At 33.8% G+C, this 24,521-nt stretch overlaps 3 protein-coding genes across 5 annotated transcripts in view; 1 reads left to right on the plus strand and 2 right to left on the minus strand.

The window, feature by feature from the left end:
* LOC111504437 (uncharacterized) overlaps positions 1-1,105 on the minus strand; it is a 60,708-nt gene extending 59,603 nt beyond the window's left edge. For all 3 annotated transcript variants that reach the window (XM_074186058.1, XM_074186057.1, XM_074186059.1), the window contains exon 1: positions 956-1,105. In XM_074186058.1, coding sequence (XP_074042159.1) covers positions 956-995 — 40 coding nt within the window. In that variant the 5' untranslated portion in view covers positions 996-1,105. The remainder of the gene's footprint in view (positions 1-955) is intronic.
* A 10,191-nt stretch (positions 1,106-11,296) lies between these two features.
* On the plus strand, positions 11,297-16,410 carry LOC111504440 (uncharacterized). The gene is made up of 2 exons (XM_023158987.2): positions 11,297-11,431; positions 15,968-16,410. Exons 1-2 carry the CDS (start codon positions 11,420-11,422, stop codon positions 16,322-16,324), a joined length of 369 nt encoding a protein of 122 aa, XP_023014755.1. The 5' UTR covers positions 11,297-11,419; the 3' UTR covers positions 16,325-16,410.
* Positions 16,411-18,423: 2,013 nt separating this feature from the next.
* The window catches only part of LOC111504439 (lysozyme), a 28,566-nt gene continuing 22,468 nt past the window's right edge, over positions 18,424-24,521 (minus strand). The window contains exon 4 of the mRNA XM_074186260.1: positions 18,424-18,636. Within this exon, the coding sequence (XP_074042361.1) occupies positions 18,506-18,636 (131 nt within the window). The 3' untranslated portion in view covers positions 18,424-18,505. The remainder of the gene's footprint in view (positions 18,637-24,521) is intronic.

Genomic DNA, 24,521 nt, shown 5'->3' on the forward strand with positions numbered 1-24,521 from the left:
TTTTAGCACATTCATTATTTCGATTAACAATTTCTATTCTTTCTTGAGTAGAATAAACCATGTTGGAATACAGTGAACAAGGATAACTGAATAATAATTCGTGAAGAACTGACAGTGGCCAACTACCTACTTTTTATTCTGCGACAATTAGATCCAACAAAAACTACCAGTGCAGAAAAAACTAACAGTTCCGTCAATTTCAAAACGTTTACTACTAATTAAATAAATTACAAATCTAGAAGGCCTGCGACAAAGAATTGTTCGGGAATGCCGATTTCTGACTCCGGACATCTTCAATAATGTAAGGAACGCATTCGAAAGTACACTGTATATTTGTATGGACCCAGATGAAGGTCATTTTGAACACTTCATACGTTGATTGTGTTGGCATTGATATAAATTTTGTTGATTTCCTCAATAAAATGAGCGACAGCGAATTATATGTTTTTTTCCCAAATAAAACGTTCAACATTCAATTTCTCAATAACGAATTTCGGGTATGATTTCCATATCGGAATCAGTCTCCCTAGAAATAAAAATTGACGTGTTCTTTGAAATTTTCGATTACACGTCTGTTTCTAACTTACAGGGGGGGGCAAGTTTTCAGAACACCCTGTATATTTCAATATCAGTAGAAGGAAGTAGTTGTTTCATAATTTTTTTTCATTGACTTTGTATCTGAATCAAACGCCTGTGAGTGATCTACATATTTTCTTATAGTTTTTAGATTCATTAATTTTTCATTCCTTTTATTGGAAATTTCTAATAATACCTACAATAATGGAAGAGAAAAAAAATAAAAACAGTCTTTCCTGAACAAACAACCTGTCTATAAAATTATTTCTCATGACTAGGTTCGTTTCTTGTTTATTTCACTTTATCAGACACATTTCGCGTCATTTTAAAAAATCTTCAAGAAATCAGTGAGGAATGTGAGGATGACTAGGAGCGTTACCTGACAAAATAATCGAAAGAAACACATGCCACTGACGCATTTCACTTATTTTCACAATCACATCACATTCAAAACAAAGGTAAATTTAGAGTTTGACTGATCACCGCAGGAAACTTATTCGATAAGATAGATAAAAATTGATTGAATGAGTTATCTTGAGAACAAATGATTAACTACCTAGGGTTTATCTGGAATTATACAGTGGGATCCAACACGATGAGTAGGTACTATAGCAGATTCAAATTTATTCGAGCTTAAAAGATCAGAAGACATTATAAGGATATTCGAAAACGAAATACGTCCAATTTGTATTCAAAAAAATAATCTCCCAAGGCATTATTTGCAGCAGGGTCGGATTACCGGGGCAGGGGGCACACGCCGAGGACGCCAGTTTTTGCCAAATTAGTAACGGCTTAAATAATAATAATAACTTTATTGACAACATATACAGATTAGAGTATCAATAAAACAAAATATGCGAACAAAGTGGTTTGGCGCTCTTGTTTCGAATGAAGGTTTAAAGAACATATAAGTATATAAATATTTGTATAAAAGTAAGTATGCCGTTATGGAAAAGAAACTACAAAACATTTTATTGAATTTTGTGAATTTGGTGTTATAATTGAACAAATTATATTTCGGCTTGAGGTAAAACAGGCCGATTAAATACTAGACAAACAAAAAAATAAAAAAAATAAATATAACCTTGAATAAATATTACACGTTCTGTAAGAATAAAATATTAATGTACAAATAGATAAAATCTTAGGCAATATGGATAAGATTATGCTACTTACAATACAGTATGACCCAACTTTGGGATAAATTTGACTAAGAATAACTTATTTCACTCTAACAGCTTTTTTTTAAATTGTCTATCTTTTTCGAGAATGTGTTTTCTTATTTGTTTTTTGAATATTGGTTTAGAATAAGAATGTTTTATTTTGTGAGGTACAGTATTATATAATTTAGTTGCCTTGAAAGAATATGCTCTTTGTGAAATTGACTTTTTAACAGTAGGATAGGTTAGTTGGTTGCGATGTCGTGTGTTATAGCCGTGTTTTCGTGATGATGCTTTATTTTTGCTGAAATGATACTTCACGTTTGTACAATAATAATATAATTGTCTCATATCCATAACTTCACACTCTTTATACAGGAGATCTGACGAAAAACGTGAATTTCTAGAGATGATCAACTTCATGAATCTCCTTTGTAATACTTCTAAAGGATTGAGGTGATCCCCATGCTGTTATACCATATCTCAAATGACTCTCCACTAGGGAACTATATAATTGTTTAAGTTATTTGTGAGGTAAGTAATTTTTCAAGAAACGGAAATTGTGAAGCATTGTTTGCAGTTTTTTTATTATATATTTGATGAGAGTCCCACCTCAAGTTTCTATCTATGTAGATTCCCAAGTATTTGATTTCTCTCAGGGAATCTATTTTTAGTGTTTTTTCTTGTTCGCCGACATCAAGAGTTTCAATTGGACAATCATTGGATAGATTGCAGCTGAAAGGAAGAAAATTAGTTTTTTTCCAGATTCACTGCCAGGAGTCAAACCATTTTTTGACCAAGTGGAAATCTGTTTCTATGTTCTTTTTCAAATCAAGCCAAGTGTCTGCCTCATAGAATATCGCAGTATCGTCTGCGTATCCAATTATTTTCCCAACGCTGTCCAAATTGAATAATTCATTCAGATATAAATTGAAAAGCAGAGGACCCAGTACCGTACCTTGTGGAACTCCACATTCTATTTGTTTTCGATTGCTAATTGTATCTGCAATTCGCACAACTTGCATTATTTTTCGAAGATAGCTTTCAAAAAGCGTTTGGCAGTTCCCTCTGATACTATTATTATCTAAAGTTTGTAGGAGTAGTTGATGATCGACAGTATCGAAAGCCTTCGTTAGGTTTATAAATAGACATAAAGAAGGTTTTCCTTTCTCCAAGGATTTATGTATCAATACTAACCAAAAACGTAAATTTTAATGTCAAGTTCAATTACTCCAAAAACAGAAGTTTTATTGAGAAATAATGAAGTTGTGAAGTTTTAGTGCGAATTCCCAATTAGCTACATTTGTGCATAGCTACATCGGCTTAAATATTATAAAAAACACTTAGATAGGTCGGGGATATTATCGCAGATTGAGTTACTGTTGGCAACTTTGTGTGTTTCAATTGATGCCAGCCACATGTTTCGCCCTAGTCAGTAATCAATCAGTGTGCTGAAGTTGTTTCATTCAAATTAGGTAATTTTATGATTTATAAACAAACTGATATCAAATAAAGTATTATTTTATCAAAAAAGACGTTAGGAGCTTCCAACTGAAATAAACCGCAGGCACGGCACCAAGAGGTAGAGAAGTCGTCAAATTTGTTGTCATCATGATTGCAAAATATACAGGAAATAAGTAAATGAAAATATTGTTATTTGTTGAGAATTTTTTTTATATTAAAGAAAGACATACTTGCTCAAAAACTGAACTATTTCGCGTGTCAGGAAATTTCACTTTTCGAAAAAGTTCTGCATTATTAACCTTCCATCGTACAATACACAAGAATAGCCTACCCTTAAATTGCATCGAAATTTCGATTGCAAATGCCAACACTGAGGGAAAAAGATTTTTTTTTCAAAACAAAAAATTAGTATACACAACCATTATGGGAAATCAGTGGTGACTCGGGTAATATAGAGTTGTCCTCGGTGTCACGGAACCTTGTATTAAACTTCTACTAATTCTTCTGAGCCATAATGATTATTAAGTGCCTACTCGGCTACGCAAACTTCCTAATCATTTACAATTGAAGGTAAATATGGAAATAAATTGATGGGACACATACTGCTGATTATTATAAGAATATAGGCGGAAGAGGAAGAGCTCAACATAATCCCATCTAGAGAAACCATAGTAACGTTCAACAAGGGAAGGAAGATAGAGAGACCGGAGCTGTTCCAAACGAATCTATTTACGCATTTGTGAAACTGAGACTCTGTTGGAATACTAATATTTAGGAAGTGAGTAAAGTAAAGATCACTTTCAGCGATACTAGAACTTTCAAGGATGAATTTTCGTATAGAATGAAAATAAGTTTTCGTATATTCAAAAACGGCTGATTGGTATTGCAATATGGCCTTTTTCTTGAAGAGTTATTAATGTTCCATTATCTATGTTGACGAGTGAGCGGACCTGGATCATTGTTCACTTTACAATAATTTTATTTATGAGTAAAAACTTTATTAAAAATAATAATTATCATTTCAGTGAAAAAGGAAAACGAAACGTTTTATCACATAAGTTATTAGAAGAAATCTAACGACCTTTGAATAACACGAAGTGGGGAAATCCTAGAGTTATCGTGAGTTCACAAAACTTGTTAGGCTTGGTGAGGCATCATATACTCCACTGAAAATAACTGTCATGTAAATTCCAAAACACTTAATTTCCACACCTGGATCATTTGAGTAACTGATGCTATTTGCCAATCGGTTTATTTATCCTTCCGCTTCCCCACCTCCTTCTGCTTCAGCTTCTGTCGTCTCTTCACCTCCGTCTCCTTCCTCTTCACCTCCTTCGGCAGCCTCACCACCCTCTCCTTCCTGATCACCTTCCTTTCCTTCCTTCTTATCGCCTCCTTCCTTATTTTTATCGCCTTCTTTTTTGTCGCCATCGTTACCCTCTCCAGCAGCGCTTATCAGCGCGATATTGTGGACGTATACAGCTACAGTACATCCTAGTATAATGAGGATGAGCCCGAACGGATGAATTTGGAAATCTGGTTTCAGTAGTTTTTTACACACCATAGTTCACTTTAAATTTGATATAGAGGTTGAAACAGTACTGTCATATCAGATAAAAGTGTCACATGTATGGCATGTACATGTTTGACGTGAATTTGTTTGTACAGAGTTACATCTGTGGAACTGGAAAAGGAGGTATTATGGATAATAAGTTGCGCATTGAAGGCAGTCAAACGCACGTTAAGAATTGTAGCAGTGCAATTCTAAAAATATTGAGATTACACTACCATATGGTAAAACCAAGATTCAATGATGTCAAAATTTGATGATTCAACGAAAAATACAAATAATTTACTGTATGAATCAAAAGTTATATTACTATGAAAAACAGAAGAATAGTAAATACATAGCCGAAAGCCAAATTGATTGTATGTAAGTATATACCATATAAACATAGACTTTAGAGACGGTAGCCGATTGGGTTGGCGAGGGTAGTTTGCTCCACTCACTCAATCGACCGCTGTGTGAACCGGTGGTTCAAGCCGCGCGGCAGGACGATCGATTTTAACTTCCTATCGTACAACTCGTGCTAGGAATCGCACGTTAAAAGATAAAATCTCGTTAATCCTCAGCACACACCAGTTTTTACTGAGAGTTGTCGTTGGCAGGGAAGCGACAGCTGGTTAATAGAAAAACAGATTTTAACAGATTTTTTTCAATATATTATCGGTCAAATGTATCATATATAAAGATTTCTTCTAAGTAGAACGTTTATCCCTCGACTTAGCTGTGGTTTCATAGACGTTCAGATAAGTTGTGCTACTCATAATAATAATATTTCCAATTCATCAATGATTGAAATATTGTTTTACTCAAGATACAAAACAACTCTGCCTTTTTGGTATTCAGAAATATTCCCTGATATTATTATTATCAGCATCCTCTATAATAGAATATTATGACCAAATATATGAAGTCGAACAATTGTAACACCTGGGCGGAAAAGTTCCGGGACTTAGAAAAAAAATGCGTTATTTTGTTCAAAATTGACCACACAATCATTCCAGCACCGCTCTAACATTTCAATACCACTTTTGTAGAACGATTTATCCTTCGCCTCAAAATAAGCCTCTGTTTTAGCAATAACCGCTCAATTCGAGCAGAATTTCTTATCTGTGACTATTTTCTGAGGTCTGCGAACAGCCAGTAGTCGCTGGGGACCAAATCTGGCAAATACGGTGGATGTGGGAGCAATTCGAGGTTCAATTCATGTAGTTTTGCCATTGTTTTGATTGAACTGTGACACGGTGCGTTGTCTTTATAAAAAAAATTTTTTTCTTTTTCATATGCGGTCGTTTCATTGTAATTCTGGCCTTCAAACGGTCCGATAACGCTATATAATATTCACTGTTGATGGTATTTCCCTTCTCAAGATAGTCGATAATATTACGCCTCGCACATCCCAAAATAACGAGGTCATAACCTTTTCAGCCGATTGTTATGCTTTCGGGCGCTCTGGACGAGGTTCACCAGCTGCTCTCCACGAAGATGACGATCGTTTTGATTCCGGAGTCAAGTAATGGATCCATGTTTCATCCATTGTCACATATATCGATGCAAAAATGTTAGTTTGTTATGTTTAAACATGGTCAAACACTGCTCAGAATCATCAAGACGTTCTTGTTTTTGGTCAACACTGAGCTCGCGCGGCACCCATTTTGAACAGGGTTTTCTCATGATCAAATGCTTATGAAATATAAAGCCAACACTTTCTTTGGATATCTTTACAATGTCAGATAACTCACGCAACTTCACTTTTTGATCATTCAAAACCATTTTGTGGATTTTTTTTCTGGTGTTACTGCCTCATTTGGACGTTCACTGCGTTCTGCATCATCGGTGTCTCTACGACCACGTTTGAAGTCAACATACCAACGTTTAATTGTTGTTTCTGATGGAGCGAGGTCCTTATAACACTTTTCAAGCCGTTGCTTTGCTTGAACTGTATTCTTTCCCATCCTGCAGCGACACCTGTTAGTTATAATCCAACGCCCTTCGTGGTATTACTCAGGGAAATAGTTGTTTTCTGATAGGTGTCAGTCCATTAACCTACAGTGTGGGTAAGTCGAGACTAGCCTGAATAAATTGTTCTTTTGGTTAATTTTATTTACGAAGATGTGTAGATTATACAAAAAAGTAACTTTCAGACATTAACTGGAAAGTTATCGAGATTGGTGCTGAAGAAGAAGAAGAAGAACGTTATTTCCAGATAGGCAAGCCTTATATAAACATAATTAACGTACTTTATCTAAATATAATACATAAAAATCTAAATAAATTAGTCTATTATAACAGAAATAACAGAAAATCCCAAAAAAGAAAAAATAACTATATCGCACATATTGTATATAGGATACACGTTTACATATTTACTTATATATTCATTCAAAACAAAGTCTTAGTTATTATTATATTTTAAATATAAATCAGCTTTAATTCAGTTTTTCGTTATGAGTGTTACCAAGTCCCTCTTGAATAGACGGAGAGAAGAAGAGTTTTTTTTGTTATTCGGTAGTTTATTGAAACTGTCCAGACCTTTGAAAAATAACGAGTTCATACTGCTACGTGAATTTGTCCTTGGGATGTGAAAATTGGTGTTCGATCTAGTATCATGATGATGTACTTCACTATTTGTGATTAAAAGGTTTACTAAGTATGTTGGTTGCAATTTATTTATTTTTTTAAATATAAATATCATAGTTTGATAATACAATCGTTGAGAGACATTAAGCCACCTTGAACTACAGAGCATATTATGTATAGGTGTCATTCTATTGCAGAGTAATATTATTCGCATTCCACGATTTTGTAATTTTTGTAATTGATTTAATTTGTTCTGATTCAAGAGATATAAGAGTCTCCCGCAAAAATCGTAATGAGGTTTTATTATATAATTATAGCACGTTATTTTGGCATACATTGGTAATACAGATGCCACTCTAGAAAAAAAAATACAGTTTCTTTAATATTTTGCTTATTACATAGTCAGCATGATCATTCAATTAAATAGTATTATCTACAATGAACCCTATGAACACTATTTTTACATCAGTTTCGTTAATTTTAATTTGATTTTAATTTTAATTTATTGATCATCGCCTTAGTTTTAGTGATATTAAGTTTCAGTTTATTTATTCCAAGGTACAACTCTATATTTTTCAATGAATCATTCATCTTTTCAATTGCGACTTGCAAGGTTTTATCGTAGGTATATATTAATGTATCATCTGCAAATAAGTTAATCACATGATCACCATCTACGTAATTGATATCATTTATATAAATCAGAAATAGTAAAGGTCCTAATACACTACCTTGTGGAACTCCAAAATCATTCACCAACTCTTGTGAGTAGCACCAATTAATTTTTGTTATTTGACTCCGCGAACTGAGCTAACTTTTCATCCACTTCAACACTACATCACCAATACCATAATATTTGAGCTTTTGGATTAATATATCTCTGTCTATTGTTTCGAATGCCCTCTTTAAATCCAAGAATGTACAAACAACGTAATTATCTTTATCAATTTTTTATTTCCAATTTGTTATTGTGAACTGTAAGGCAGCCTCGAACGAATTTTTTTTCTGAAGCCTGACTGACAACCTAAAAGTAACCTGTTTTCATCAAAGTATTTCTTGAGCTCCTCATATACTGCTAATTCCAATACTTTTTCAAGGGTTGGAAGAGTATTGATAGGACGAAAATAACATGCTTCATAAGTATTATTTATTTTTGGTATTGGTATTAGTTGCCTATTTTGAAGAGACGTATTAATAAAGTCAGTATAACATGCCCCAAGGTGTTGAATGTCTCTTTTAGAAAGACTGTTCATTATCTCAGATCTATTAATTTTATTTATTGAAAATATTATATTTTTCAACTGCGGCAAGTCTATCTGTTTAAAAGAATTTAATTCACAATTTACTATGTCGAAACTGATTGAACTCCAATCTGACTCAGAATTTACATTGTTTATAATTTCACCTATACTATTGATAAAATATTCATTGAATGCATTTGCAATATCAATTTCTGTGCTACAAACTTTTATTTGATCACCGACATTGAATACTATCTTTTCAAAATTATAGCTTTCAATTGGATTTATAAATGATTTTAAATTATTCCACATTTCTTTCGCATTATGTTTATTTTCATCAATTTTCTGTTCATAATAACGCTATTTCTTTACTTTTAACATATTCACATAGTCATTTCTCACTCTCTTATAATTTTCTCAATTTATATGTTTACTTAAGTTTGTACTTTGCTTTAATTTCTTATAAGCTAAATCTCTTTCCTTTCCTTTGATTTTCAATTCACTATCATAGTATGGGACTTGATTTGATTTTATTTTAATAGTAATAATAAGACAAGTCTCATATTCCAAAACATGTACTGCATTGACGATGACAGTGTTCCATATAAATGAAATTTTGCCTCTTCCATATATTACATTGTGTAAAAATCCTGTGTATGATATCTGATTCAAATCCATAAGTAAATGTTTCGAGAGGGCTTTTTCTGTCAGTTTCTGTCTGAAGTAGGAGTTGGAGACTATGAAAAATAATAATTCGTAAGTTTTCAACCAGAAGGGAATTGATGTAGCTCTAAAATTAGGTATCACAGGTTACACAATGTTTGTAATGTGTGAGAGGATTAAACTGTTACTGGAAATGATTTAGAATACAATTAAATCAAAGTATATGACAAAAAGCGCATTTCTGTCTTTAATCCGCTATGGAATTTTTTCTGTAGGTAACTATCAACACTGTGCTATAGTCGAAGTAACTGGTATTGTGCATATTTAAAGTGTCGGCGTCCTCAAAGGCCAAAAAAAACAATACAGAGAAATAAAGCCGCTGCCAACAAGTCCACGAGGACTGAAGAATTGGCGGTTCGTATTAGATGATTTTTACTAACCGAGTTTTATGATTGGCTGAAGAGTCATAAAATTGAATTTGAAGTCATGTTACGGTGACGAATAAAATGCGAGCCGTCGTGTCGTCAATGTTCAGTTCAGGAACTGATCGCGATTTGAGTGTTGAAATTCGATATTGGTGCAGTTATAATGACTTAAAATTTTTGTTATCTGTTTAAAATGTGGCGTCCTTGGACAAGTACTCATAGTACTAACGAGTGTGATAACAACGCAGACTGTTTCCTGTGTAGTGACACAGAGAGTATGTTTCAACGTATATAAGGATCTACATGTTAAGTTTGGTTTCGAGGGAAACAAACTAACACAAGGTACATCAGGTTTGACCAAATTCCTTTCTCAACTGTACGTAACATAGTCAAATACAAACCTTATGATCGCAAGACGCGATGTGATACGGGACTACCAAAACCTTTAAATATTCATCTAATAAAATCATTAAAAAAAACAACATACGACTGTTACAAAAGCAATGAGATTTCTACAACTGAAATCATAAGGAAGAAATTGAATACTTCCGGCCATAACGTGAGCTGCTGTGACAAAACTCTTCAGAATTAGATAAAGAAACTAGGATTTAGATTTGAAATAATGAACAAACGTCAAGTAGTTATGAATAGCAGAAGCATAGTGGAATTGCGTAACAAATAATTAGAACAAATAACTAAATATAGACAAGAACAACGGCAAATTTTCTATTTGGACGAAACTTGGTATGACACTCACGACACAGTTACGAAAGGGTGGACTGATGGTTCTTGCATGATCTAAGTACTACACATCTTTGTATAGAGTTACTTTTTTCGAAATTGATTGCTTCTTTCCTTTCTCTGGAAGATATCAGGATGGGGAAGTAGAATGCCAAAACGGTTTTTTCTCAAAAATGCTTTCATTTCATGCCCTAGAAGTTATTAACGTGAATCTTTTGTAAAAAATGTTACTTATTTATTTTCCTTTTCAATAAACATTTATTTGAAGAGGTCTGACAAAATGTATCGGAATTACGGAATTCCGAGTCCCAAATTCAAAAATCGATATCCCGAAACTGGTTATCGAAATTAAAAAAAGTAAATGTCATTATATATATATAATTAAAATACTGTTCATACAAAATATCACAGGACCCCTTTCCATTGAAAAAAAGTTGATAACACCCTTTTGGCTGCAAGTGATGTCACACTATTGGATTTTTTTCAAAAAGTACTAAAAATGATTCCTTTTCACAAAAATTTTGTCTGACTCTGTTCTTTTTTTCAAAAAGTACTAAAAATGATTCCTTTTCACAAAAATTTTGTCTGACTCTGTTCGTTCGAAAGTTGAGAGCACTGTATTTCTAAATCTCTCAGTTTCATTTTTATATTGAAGATTTTCTAACATAACATAAGTCGTGTATTCTAACACGAAAACCACATATCTACTATAAGTTTTTATTTTTACACAGAAGATGATTGATGTTATACCATGATAGTTCATCAGGCACCAAAAATTCAGACCATGTTCACACTTTCGAAACATCTTCAAAAATGACGCAATGTCCTAGGAACTGTTGCAGTTTTTGCATTCTGTGATTTTTTTCACATTCACGGTTCTCAATGCGAGCATACGGAAAGCGAATAAATGCTTGGGCGTTGGCAAGGTTATCGGTAACTATATAAAATACAGAGTAATTGTTCTAACTGTATCACTTTGTTTCATATCAACAATACAGAACAAACATGAACACTTTGGTAAGTCATACATTATTCATTCATCTATGAAGGGGTACAATTATAAATATGAAGGAAAATCGTCAGCCCGGAATATTTTCCAGGGTTTATTTTAACAGAAGAAATATATGAATATATTTAGTCAATACAACTATAGTTTTCCGAAAAATAATTCTTCGTATTCATACAATTCACACTGTAAAAAGTTGATAAAAATCAGAGAAACATTCAATTTAAAAAGTAGAAATTGCTAAGCAAGCGTGTGGAACAATACTTGAAAAAAATAATACTTTGAAGTGAACAACTACATGTCATCTTTTTAATTGTTTCGTTCTCAAAAGTGAACATTTATATTTTATGATGCCGTTTCAAGTATTTTACTTTTTTTATTTAAAAATCTCTCACGTGTATATCGATATGAATAGCTTTCGACAGTAGAAAATGAATTGAAAAGTTGTTTACATCTACATGAAATGAAGTATTGTAATGATCGATTTTACCGTTTACCCGAGAAGTGTCTGATACACAACTCCGCAATTTATTTATTGGAATATTTTGAAAAATGCACATTTTTGACTGATTGAGTTAAAGTAATAAACAATTATCACTTCAAATCCTTTGAAAAGTCAATGCAGGACCTACAAACAGTACTTATACATTTATGTTTATGATTTTAATATAGCAATGCATTTTTTATTGAGGATTGATTGAAATGATTTGTATAGAAAATCATAACTAAGTACTTCACAATTTAGTCAAACTATAGATATTCTTTGTTGCAATTTAACAACACCTTGGTGAGTCATACATTTTCATTCATCTTATATGAAAGATAAATGTAAATATGGAGAAAAATCTGTTATAGGAGAAAAGTATATTGTACAACAAGTGAGAAAGACGACAAATTTCTCACGAGCACATCAAGCGAGTGAGAAATATGTCATTTTCTCACGCATTCATTGTGCACTGTACTTTTTCTATGGTTGCGTTGTTATTAAAATACATATATATATATAATAATACTTGTATGTCATTAACTCATTTTAATATTTTATTTGAAATACTAATTAATAGTTATATTTGAAAAATTTTGTAAAGTAATTCCTGGTAGGTCGTTTTGTTTCAACATGTTTTCGGTAATTGGAATATTAGCTGCGGTCGAAGTTGAAGTTGATGGGGAAACGTACTGAGCATTAACTGAAATAGTCACAGATAACCTTCGGAAACAATGGCCAGTATATAATTCAGGGTTCGGTAATTGCAAAAATTTCGCTATTTCTTTCGCCATGGTACTAAATTCATTTATCCCCACAGGTCGTTTCCTACATTTGCTATTTTTGTAATTATAAAAAAACGTGTTTCATTGGTGCATGGTCTAAGCTTCACATTTTTTTTTTGTAAATTTGGTAGGATTCTCTGTGAAATTTCTAGAAACCTTGGTTTTAGTATCTGGTAATTTGATTGAAAGGGCCGAATTAAGGTCTTCCATGTCATCAATTTTTTATTTTCGAAGTTCATCACAACGACATACCCCTGTAAGGCCAATAGCTAAAGCATCCTGAAATCAAAACCAAACTTTCATTTTTTGCTAACAATTTAAAAATGTTCAATTCATAGCACTTTATCAGCAAATACTTTTCATCAGGTGCATCTTTTAAACATTGTTGAATTCCTTCAGAAGTTAATGTTTTTGACTGTTTTCAGATTTGCGTTTTAAAAATGCAAGTAGTTTTCCGTATTTTGATATATCAACATAGTTTTTAATAATTAAAGTACTCCTTAGCATCGAGTACTGAGACCATAATGTTGATGATTTCAATTTTCTTGACAACTCTTCAAAATAAACTAACAAGGTATTTTCTGAACAAGAACTTACCTTGGCTTTCATTTTCCAGTCCATAAAGTTTCTGTAAGCGATTTCATATTTTTCTCTTGATGTGCTTGGTAGCAAATTATTGCAAACATCTATTGCTTTCTGAACAATTTCTGGAGGTGTATTTTCCAACTCTAAATCTTCGTATTCCATTATATTCAATATTTAATAAATCTGAACTGTTTATACTATAACAATCAACAATAAAACTATTTTCGTTGGGTAAGTTGACAGCAATAATTATGCAATCGTCGCGTCGGTGTAGCGTTGTCAACATGGAAAACGTGTCATCTCAATCTGACATGAAAAAATTCATGACTGATAACAGTGAGAAATTATTTCTCACTGTAATGGCGGATATTTCTCACTAGGTGAGAAATCTTTCGTTTTGAATATATGAAAACGATGAGAGAAGTGGCACACTGTATAGCATCCGTAGAAAAAAATTAATGTTCTTGTATATTTTATCATTTTCCCAGAAGTTTCTTTGCAGAACATCTGCATTTTATGAAACTCATACTATAAAAAATTTGTCCAACTGCATTCAAAAATATAAGATAAATCTATGAAAATATTCAATATTAAACTTTTACTTTAATTTCAACCATTCATACATTTCTGCTCATGAAATATTTTCATCAGTAACTAACTGTATATATTTGAAAGTGCCATTCAAAGCATTTAGTTATTCATCGAAAAAATCATCATTTGATTTTGACCACGGACAATGTAATGAAATCGTTTATAACTAAAGGTATAACTGAAAGCACCGAAACAATCGAAATTGTGAAATGTCTGATTCAGAATTTGTTAACTTCTCAATTAATTTTTTCAAAAAGTGAGACAGACGCTCATTTCTGATCAAGTGTGATTAATAATATACCCACTTTCACTAAAAACGAGTATTACATTTTGTGAAAAAAAACAAACTGTACCACTAAAATAAATTGTTGGAGATGCTTTTGAACTCCGGAGTTTTTGTGATGCGAAACATTATACTTTTGTCATGGTTTAGTTATATTCTAAATCTGAAAATTGAGAACAAATGTTTCAACCAAGTTGAAAAGCATAAATATTCAGGCCTAATAATTGGTAAAGATTTGAATTTTGAAAGTCAAATAAATAAAAATAAAGAATGGATTGTACCACTGATGAGAGCAATCAGAAGAATATATTTTTTAGATACTCATATACAAATTCTATTTTGTAATGCATATATTCTCTCTCAACTTAGATATCTCATTATAATTTGATCATCCTACACTGAAAGGCGTAAAAATATAATTCATCGTTCAATCAATGAAGCCATGAAGGTAATATTACACATGGGATACCCCATTTTTGGAATTATACAAAATGTGTCTTTGAATCATTCAATACCCTTTAAAAAAGCGTAATTTCTATTCAAATTATATAAAAATCTCCTGAAAAGTAATATTAGAATAATGAAAAATTCTAAATTGCATGATCATAATACAAAAAGTTTCGATAATTTTCATCTTGATGTAATATACACTACCAAAGAAAAGAATTGTTTAGAATTTTTCAATAAATTGCCTGAAAAAATGAAAAATCTAAAACAGTTCATATATTTCCCAAAAACATCATATAAAATTTTTCAGTTCAATGATGATCATCAAATTATAATTATTTGAATGTTGCTGAATGTTCAATCTCTATTGTGAACTTTATCGGTTCTTGCTCATAGATCTAATTTAAAAAAGTATTCAAATCATCATGGTTTTCATTCCAAACAGCAAAGATATCTTCAACATATCTTCACTAAACCGTTCTGGCGAGTATCAACAAAACATTCTTCAAAATGTTCCATATATATTTTGTTTGAAATGGAAAATAAAGGGGAACTCATAACCATGCCAAATTCTTGTTGATAGAAATCATCTCCATATTGAAAATATGTTTTGTCTGTGCATGATTTTAAAAGTTCTAATATAGAACTAATATTCATATTCGTTCGATGTTTTGTTTGAAGAGTTTTATCAACAGGAACATTCTTCTTTTTTTTTATGGCCTTTGCTTCCCTTCGGTGCAGTAGACCAAACAGAAACATTCGTGAAAAGATTTTCAACATCAAAGTTTATTTATGAAATGAGTTGTATTTTTCAGGAAACTGTTACTAATCCCTGATATTGGTTTCAAAATTTACAAACAAGGTCGATAAAAAGTTATTTTCCTCCACAAAAATTACTTTCCTTAAATATTATCATTACGTTTTGAAAAGTTTAATAATCATGAATATTTTATATTATTCATAACGTTTTGATTATTGTAATTCTCAAAAAGATTTCGTACTACTTCCGGTTTAAAAGTCTTTCTCTTTTCATTATATTTTCTAGCACTGGCTTCTTAACTAGAGAAAACCCATCTTTAAAATATTCTACCTGCCTCATACCATTACTCAACTCTATATTTTCCTCAATAAACGTTGTTAGGCATTCAAAAGTTATCTCTTGTTATTTTCAACAGCCTAATAGATATTGATTAGAACAATTAATCGAAATTAAAACATTCTAACACAAGACACGTGCACATACCTTCCATACATTGAATTGTTTTCGGTGAAATCATCAGACACCTAAGACTTCGAAAATCATTCTTGTACAACTAAATATAATAATTAGTCTTTATTTACTTGTGATTTAATTTTTTTTTATCCATTCCAGGCCGTAGCAGTTCTTTTTGTAGCAGTAGCCTACGCCAGTGCTAGTGGCATCGATGCCGAATACAGCATCAAAGGAGACCTTGAAGGTGCTCTTGGAGGACAATGGATCCCTGATGTCCCCGTTGCTGCCGGTCATGGTGCTATCGGATTGGGTGCTGCAGGTCTAGGATTGGGCGCCGCCGGTCTAGGATATGGTGCTCCTGCTCTAGGATTGGCTGCTCCTGCTCTTGGACTGGGTGTCCCTGCTTGGGGATTGGGAGCTGGTATCGGTTTGGGAGCTCATGGTGTTTCTAGAGGGTCGCTCGAAGGTGCTCTTGGAGGCCAATGGATCCCAGACACCCACGGCCACGGCAAATAGGGTTTTGGTGTTGATATGACTGATTGTGCCAATTGTTCTGTATAAATTTGTGTAAAAATATATTTTGAATACCTCAGTTCACAAAACGAGTTTTTCTTGCCCAGAAAAGAATTTGGTTACTACTCTATTAGAAAATATTTTCCATAAGAAAAATTAAACGCTACTAACGTGTTACGTGTTTTTAGAAAAAAAATATGATAAAACTTTTGTCAATGATTGGGCACAGGTTATTACATTCGATTTGAAGAGGATTTCCTCATGAGATATTTTCAATTGTTATTGTTTTCTTGAATTTTCGTTACAAAAACAGCAAGGCAGCAGATTTTTTAGGGTTCACTTTCGAATAATGTTTTTGAAAATCTTTTCCCATCTTTGTTGTAAGATATTCGTTGTCTGCTGCCTAAGTATAGAACTCGTTAGTGTCCTCAAAAGAAAGAACAGGTTGTTCTAGATTTTTTTCTTCAATAACGCTAGTAGTTTTCTATAATCAATTTCTTGATGTATACTCAACAATAGTAGGTACTTCATCAATCATTACGAAATGGGTCCAAAGTGTTAGGATTCATATTTTGTGCAGTTCTGAATCTGTAAAATTCAACAACCTAATAGGTATTGGTATATTTTGATTCATTCCTTTTAAGAATTTCAGAGTAATTCATACGACGCCATATACTTTTTAATTTTTCTGGCAATAACTCCAAGGTATAATTTCTGTTCATTTTGAGAATACATTTTCTTTTTGAGGTTCAAATAATCATATCATAAATTATTTTGTAGTCAAAACTTGAAGTTTCATTTGATCATATTCGATCATCTTGATGTAGGTCACGTTGGAGTCTGGCCGTGGACCAGCCTACCTAAGCTAAGGTGTAAGAAATCGTGCCGACAGCTGAATGGTCGCAGGGTGAAATGCGGTCACGAACGATCTCCTTGGGGAACTGGGCGAAACCTCATTGTAATCAGCATCTGGTAAAGCGGGGCTCTGCCAGAGGTGAACAACTCTTTCCTTGCTACTTGTGGGAACACACATGAATGAAACAACAGAAACAACAAAAACAAAAACCAATCCTGAAAATGGACAGAAGTGCTCAATCTAAGGCGGTGGCTGGGAATGAATAGAAATGTCCACCACAATCTACCGCTTGGAATAAGGCTGGACATAGCAAATCACCTCCAATAACAAGGGCACTTCCTGCGGCGGGCGGCTAGAGCTCCGCCTTGAATAAAGGCTGCCTCTGCAGGAAAGCTCCCTCACTTGTGCACCTCCAAGGAGGGAACCCCAAGAAGGTTGAAGAAGCTGAGCAACGACTGTAATATCGCTGCACCTTCCAAAACTTTCGCGGAGGCCACCGTGAGACACCTCAAGGTTGCCAAAGAGAGTGTGTGTTCGGCGAGTCTTGGCCTACACCTGCCAAAATTGAGGAGATGTCTCCTAGTGACCTGTTCACCTTCCTGGAAAGGACAGGATGGACGATGACCTAGGAGGACAACTCCTCGGGAGGATGTACAATGGGTCACATGTGACCTAAGTACTGTGAGTCTACACTCACCCTCCTTACTCTACAGATACTTGAAGGAGTATGTGGTGGATGGGTTTCATCTTTAATTGTGGGCGTCATAACTGTCAATGTCATTAGTTGAAATATTTGAGATACTTAACATATTTGAACCAGTTCATTGATTAGAGCTTCTGTTCAAAATCTTAAGCTTAGCTACCAGTCGATCCTCATCGAATTTGGTCAATTTTAAACTGACGTCAAAAATTCCATGTGGAGTCATTTAATGGGAAAGGAAAGAATTGACACAAATCTAATGGCGCCAAAGGTGGAATATAAAACCACCATTTGATCCTTATCGAATATGGTCAATTTTATAATAATTTTACTTTTATATGTTACGAAAGTCGAAAAAATTACATTTGTATGAATCGCTAACGTATTAGGAGGATAATGACAAGTAGTGAAAAAAAAAGTAGTGAATACTCAATGACTATTAACCGCTAATAGTATATAATATTTTATGTAAAAAAAACTAATAAAAACAGGTTTATTCTTAAACTGTTGTGGACAAAAATGATAAAGGAAATGAAATCAGAATAAAAAAATTGAAAATGTATTTGTTATAGATATCAATCCACTAATGTACAATTGATATAGTAAAGTTTGTGAGTACCTCGATGTTCTAACAGCTTGGAAGCGCTAATGTTCTTCTGGAGCAGCTCCTAACCCACCCTTGCCATCCTTGAAATCCAGTTTCCCGTTCTACCTTCTTGGCGCACATAGCATCATCCCTGACATTCTCGTTGATCAAATCTACAGAAAATATGTATCTTCTTATTTTAAGGAAGACTATCAACTATATTGTTTTTCAAATTCCATTAAGTACACATATATTTTATCAAATCTAGGAAGAGACTTGAGGATTCTCACAACCTACTATCAACTACATTGTTTTTCAAATTCCAATAAGTACACATATATCTCATCAAATCTAGGAAGAGACTTGAGGATTCTCACAACCTAGACGTTCCCTGACAGATCTTTATGACAAAAGAGGATATCTTATGTATGTCATCAATAAAGGAATATAACTTCAATGTTTGTTTTAATCATACATTGATCAATTAGGAAAAAAAAGCTCTTTAGCTTCCTAATTCTCTATCTTTATAGAAAAAAGTATTGGAAACCCCCAAAGAAATGAGTTCAGAATAAACTCTTCACAAAGATGTGTAGATCATGTATAGAAGTTACTTTCAGATATAAACTGGAAATAAAAGCCCTCTCGAAACATCTATTTCCACATGAACATTGAATTGAACGAAAGAAAAAGTAGTTTCAAAAAAATTACTCTCATATGAACATTGAATTTATACGTATGTCACTTTTTCCTATTCAGTTTATTCTTCAAACATTCGTTATGGACGAAGCTTGTAAAATATGATATATTATGAAATATGAAATAATATATCTTTTTTCGCCATGGAAATAATCACTGTTAAATGTAGTAAAAACAGAAAATATGGCAACATATATGAAGTATTTGTTAAATTATGTAGATGAGAGATTTCAGTAAAATAAATCTTGGTAATATTCATCCAAGGTATAATATGCCTTCTCAACATTTTACTAGATGAAGCATTCATTTGATTCTTACTATTACCACTTTATGCCACCGATAAAACAAATTCACTCATGTAACGATAATAATACGTAAATAAATTGATGGATGTAGCCGTTAGTATGTGGTAGGAGATCATGATGAAAAGAGAAATGAAAATTTCTATGTTTTATACCAACTTTATTTGTAACTAACGTTACTGCAGTTTCGTCCTATATGGACATTTTCAAACTTAAACAATAAACTGCAGTAACGTTAGTTACAAATAAAAGTGGTAAAAAACATAGAAATTTTCATTTCTCTTTTCAATACGTAAATACTTGGGAAAGAAAGTTTTTGGCTTTGTACTACTCAGTCTTGATACAAAATAATGTATGATCTTCCTAAGAAAGGAAGGAAGCACATTATTTTGTATCAAGATGGAGTAGTAGAAAGTAGTAGAACCGAATAATTTAATTAAATTCGAAACGTCAGAGAGAATACAATTGTTTTTTTAGGAAAAAATTGATCCTGTTACCCAACCAACCCCTTTTTCAGCCGAAAACGTTCTTTCCCAAAAATTTGTCACTCTTGAAAATATAACCCTTTCAATATAAACAAGATTCCTTCTGTCTGGGATTTAATCGAATGAGTAAATAAATGTCATTATGATGTTATCGATTACATGAGTATATCAAACTTATTCCGTGACATAAAATCGTAATTTATGAATGAATTGTGTAGTTTTTTTCTCATAATATCATCCAGATTGGTGCTGAAGAGTCCTAGGGCAAGTGTCTTACGGCGAAACATCGATGTCTACCAGTGAAAATGACAGTGTTTCATGTAAGTGAAATTTTTACCATTCATTCGTACCATAGTATATTGTGTAGAAATCCTGTGAATGATATCTGATATAATTCCATAACGAATGTTTGAAATACAAACTGAGTGGCGGGTTGGCTGTCCTTGTTCATCTTTCACTGCATGAACCACTGTGCATGCTGTTTTTGGCGAGTGCATTGGCTTGGGATGTGTGGGTTGAGCAAACCTCCAATGGGAGGCCTGCTTCCACGTAGCCTCGCTGGATGAGGGAATGACAGAATCACTTATAGTTTTGTTATTCCCTAACTGAATGGCATTCCAATGATGGCTCAATCCTAAGGTGTGTGTATCCGTGACGAGAGGATGAATGACACTGAGCCTATCAGCTGTCTCTACAGAACCTTCGAGATACTGGGCGCCCTCTCGTAGGCATCGCCTTGTCACGGTAATGCGGGGCACTGCCGTGATTGACCTTTTTTCCCTAGCTACTCGTGGGACTTTTATGGACATAGTGAACTTGAAAATTATTTCTGACGCTGAGTGCAAAAACCCTCTAATGGGAAGGTTATCGCGGGTATCAAGTTGGGAATCTTGCATCTCGACTATCCGACTACCTCATTAACGATTAAACAGCAGAGCATATACTTTGTACATGCCCCGCTGGGAACCGAATCAAGTTTTTAGAGTTCGACAGAGCCGTATTCTTACTATCTTACCTGAAAGACCACTCACCGTATAAACTAATCGGCTTCGTTAAGAAGCTGGGTTGAGTGTGAATAGCTGTGATCCACAATAAACCCTTGCGGGTTGCGGTTGGACCTAACCTACAAACTGAGTAGAGAAAAGTGATTTTTTATAATTCAGTGTTCATAAGAAAGTATTTGTTTCGAAATAATTTTTCTTTCGTGTAATTCAATATTTATATGATAATAGCTGTTTTTAAAATTGATTGCTTCCTTTCTTTCTTTGGAAGATTCCCACATTATTTTGTATCAAGATGAAGTAGTAGAATGCCAATAACTTTCTTTCCCAAAAATTAGTCACTGCTAAAAATATAACCCTTTCAATATTTACATAAATACTCTTATGTTTATTTGATTTAATACCAGCCATAGGATTCTTGTTCAAATTGAAAGGGGTATATTTTTATAGCAGAAATCAGTTTTTGGGTAAAAAAACTTTTTGGCTTTCTATTCCTTCTTCTTTATTCAAAAAATTGTGGGAAACTCTTTGTGAAGGATTTTGAACTTAGTTGCTTTCTTCTTTCGTCTGTGAGTTTCCCAGATTTTTTGTATATAGATTGAGAAGTAGAAAGCCAATGAGCTTTTTTCCCAAAAACTAATCTCTCCTAAGAATATTTCCCTTTCAATTAATTGATTGTATTAGCAATTTTTGGTTATTTCTTTAACAATAATACTTACAGTTATTTTTTTTCGATTATAATATAATACTTTGTGTTTGATATGTGTATGATACTTTGTGCTTATAATTTATATAAGGTGTCACACAACAAATTGGGGGAGAATCAGTTCATAATTGATTCGAATACGACGGCGATAACGAAACTGTTGTTTTCGTTATTTGCTATTCCCTCGAAAATTGAAATTGTTTTGATATCCAAAGAATATATGTACATCATTCTAGGAAAACTGAAAAAGTAAAGGATGTTAAGGATATTAAGGTAAGTTAAGAGTATAAATGGGATCACTCACTGGATGATAATAGAAGCTTTATATTATTTCAAAAGTATTGTTTTATACAATAGGATAGTACTTAGAATTTCTTGAAAAAATTATCTGAATTTCAGAAGTTCTGGAAGAAAAACAATTTTAATTTTTGGAATTCAACACCCTGTATTTCGTAAACGGTATATGTTACGAAAAAGTTAATTTAAAAAAATATTGATCAATTCTTGGGAGAAATCTTCTACATCCATTCGAAAATCGTTTTTGTTAACACCTGGTTGAAATTTTATGAAGCTCGGAAAAAATCTCGAACGATCAAAAACTGTTTCGCATTCAATCCTTTATGAAATACACTATATTTGAAAGTTGTTGCCATCGAAAATATTTTTTCAAGTCACAGCGTCATCTTCATTAGCGAAAAATGTGAATTGACTCTTATGTCAAGCTTCGAGCCACAATAATCCCTTGCGTGTTGCAAGGGTCGAATAGACCCAGTCACTTTTGACCTAACGTAACCTATTTCAAGCTTGAGTCATCATTCTTGTTGATTCTCTAACTAGCGTTTGCAGAATTGAAATATAGTTCTGGAAATATCCCCTGTACATTTCACAACTCACGGCATATTGAACGTATATGTTTGGTATACGTCTGTCTATGTATATGTGTGTATATACGAGGTCAGTTCAAAGAATAAGGTTAATTTTAATTTTTTTGTTCCCTTCAAAGTAGTTCCAATATGTTCCTTCCATAGGTTTTTTCAATCTTAGGAACAGGAAAAAGTCGCAAGGGATCAAATCTGGTGAATACGATGGCTGAGGCATGATTACAGTGTTGTTTTTGTCCAAAAAATTACGAACAAGCGAAAACGAGTGAGGAGGTACATTATCGTGGTGCAGAAGCCATGAATCGTTTTTCCACAAAACCGGACTTTTTCTTCGTATTGATTCTCGCAAGTGGCGAGAAGCAATACGACCGTACAACCATGTGGCAAGAACTCCTGATGCACTACGCCACTGTAATCGAGAAAAACAGTGAGCAAAACCTTGACATTTGATCGAACTTTGCGTGCTTTTATTAGTCTTAGCTCTCATGGGCTCTTCCATTGGGATGATTGACGTCATAACCATGTACCCAGAATTTCTCACCATTTATGACCATCTTGAGCATATCTGTATCGCATTGCCGTTGACGTCATTCAACAATTCCAGAGAGATGCTCATGCGACGGTTTTTTTGGTAAAAATTCAGCAATTTTGGAACAAACTTCGCTTTCACACGCTTCATGGCCAAAATTTACTAAAAAATTGCATGGCATGAGCCAACCAACATGCCGACATTCTCAGGAACTTTTCCCATGGTGGTTCGACGATTCCCCGTAACGATTTTCGTGACTTTTTCAATATTTTCATCGGTTGTTGATGAGCTGGAGCGTCCAGACCGAGCGTCTTCATTCACATATTTTTAACCTCCTGTGAAAAGCTTCTATCACTTGTAAAGATTTTTATGAATCAGAGTACAATCACCCTATGCCACTGTCAACATTTCAAGTATTTTTGAACATCAGTTCCATTTCTGCATAACATTTGATGCAAATTATTTGATCCATTCTGTATCTGTAGAGTAGGGAGTGTGAGTGTAAGTCCACAGCACTTAGGCCACATGTGACCCATTTTACATCCTCCCGAGGAGTTGTCCTCCTAGGCCATCGTCCATCCTGTCCTTTCCAGGAAGGTGGATAGATCACTTGGAGACATCTTTATATCGGCAGGTGTAGGCAAAGACTCGACGAACACACGCTTTCAATGACAATAACTCCGGGAAGTCGCATACACCCTGCATAGAGGTGTGTCCACTAGCCCCATATTATGGAGTATTATGGAGGTGTTTCCTTAGTTGATACTGGCCAGTCAGAAATCCTATTGTTAGGCGTAGATTTTTCCTGGTAGTCGCCAGATATTTCTTCGGCGCCAGCTTCCCAGGATCGCCCAGGGTGATCCTGGCAAGATTGCATCCTTTGATTCCATCCCATTTCATTAGGGATTGAGCATGGGTGTAACATTTGGCTAGTTCCGCAATTGTCGAAATCATCAGGCCGTAGGTGCCACTGGGTCCTAAGATTCTTAGTCCAGCCGCTTCCTTGGCTAATGAGTCGGCAATGCGATTAACTTTACTTCTGTCGGCTAAATCTTGGTGGCACTCTAGTACTAGCTCTGAGGTAACACGTTGCCTGGTCAAGGCTAATAGGGTTTGTCTGCTGTCAGTGCAGATTGTTATATTTTTGCCAGAAATTCCTTTCCTGGTTATTTCTTTTGTGGCGATTGAGATACCAGCCAGTTCTGATTGGACCACGCTGGTATTTTTTCCCATTCACCACTTAATCGTTAGGTTAAGTGATCTGGAGTATCTTCGATCCATTTTTTTCGATAGCTGAAAATCGCCGAACTCGCAAAACACTTCTTTCATGCCTCTCACCAACAAAGTAAAGATGATAAACAGCTGAAACTGTGAACATATGTTCGAGACGTGTGTACCAATACAAAAAAAAAATAAATCGCTAATCAAATGTACGTAGCCTGCGGAATTTGAACATTC

Source organism: Leptinotarsa decemlineata, unplaced genomic scaffold, assembly GCF_025532065.1.
Source record: "Leptinotarsa decemlineata unplaced genomic scaffold, Ldec_3_MD MMD2_tig00078422_RagTag_RagTag, whole genome shotgun sequence".
NCBI lineage: Eukaryota > Metazoa > Arthropoda > Insecta > Coleoptera > Chrysomelidae > Leptinotarsa > Leptinotarsa decemlineata.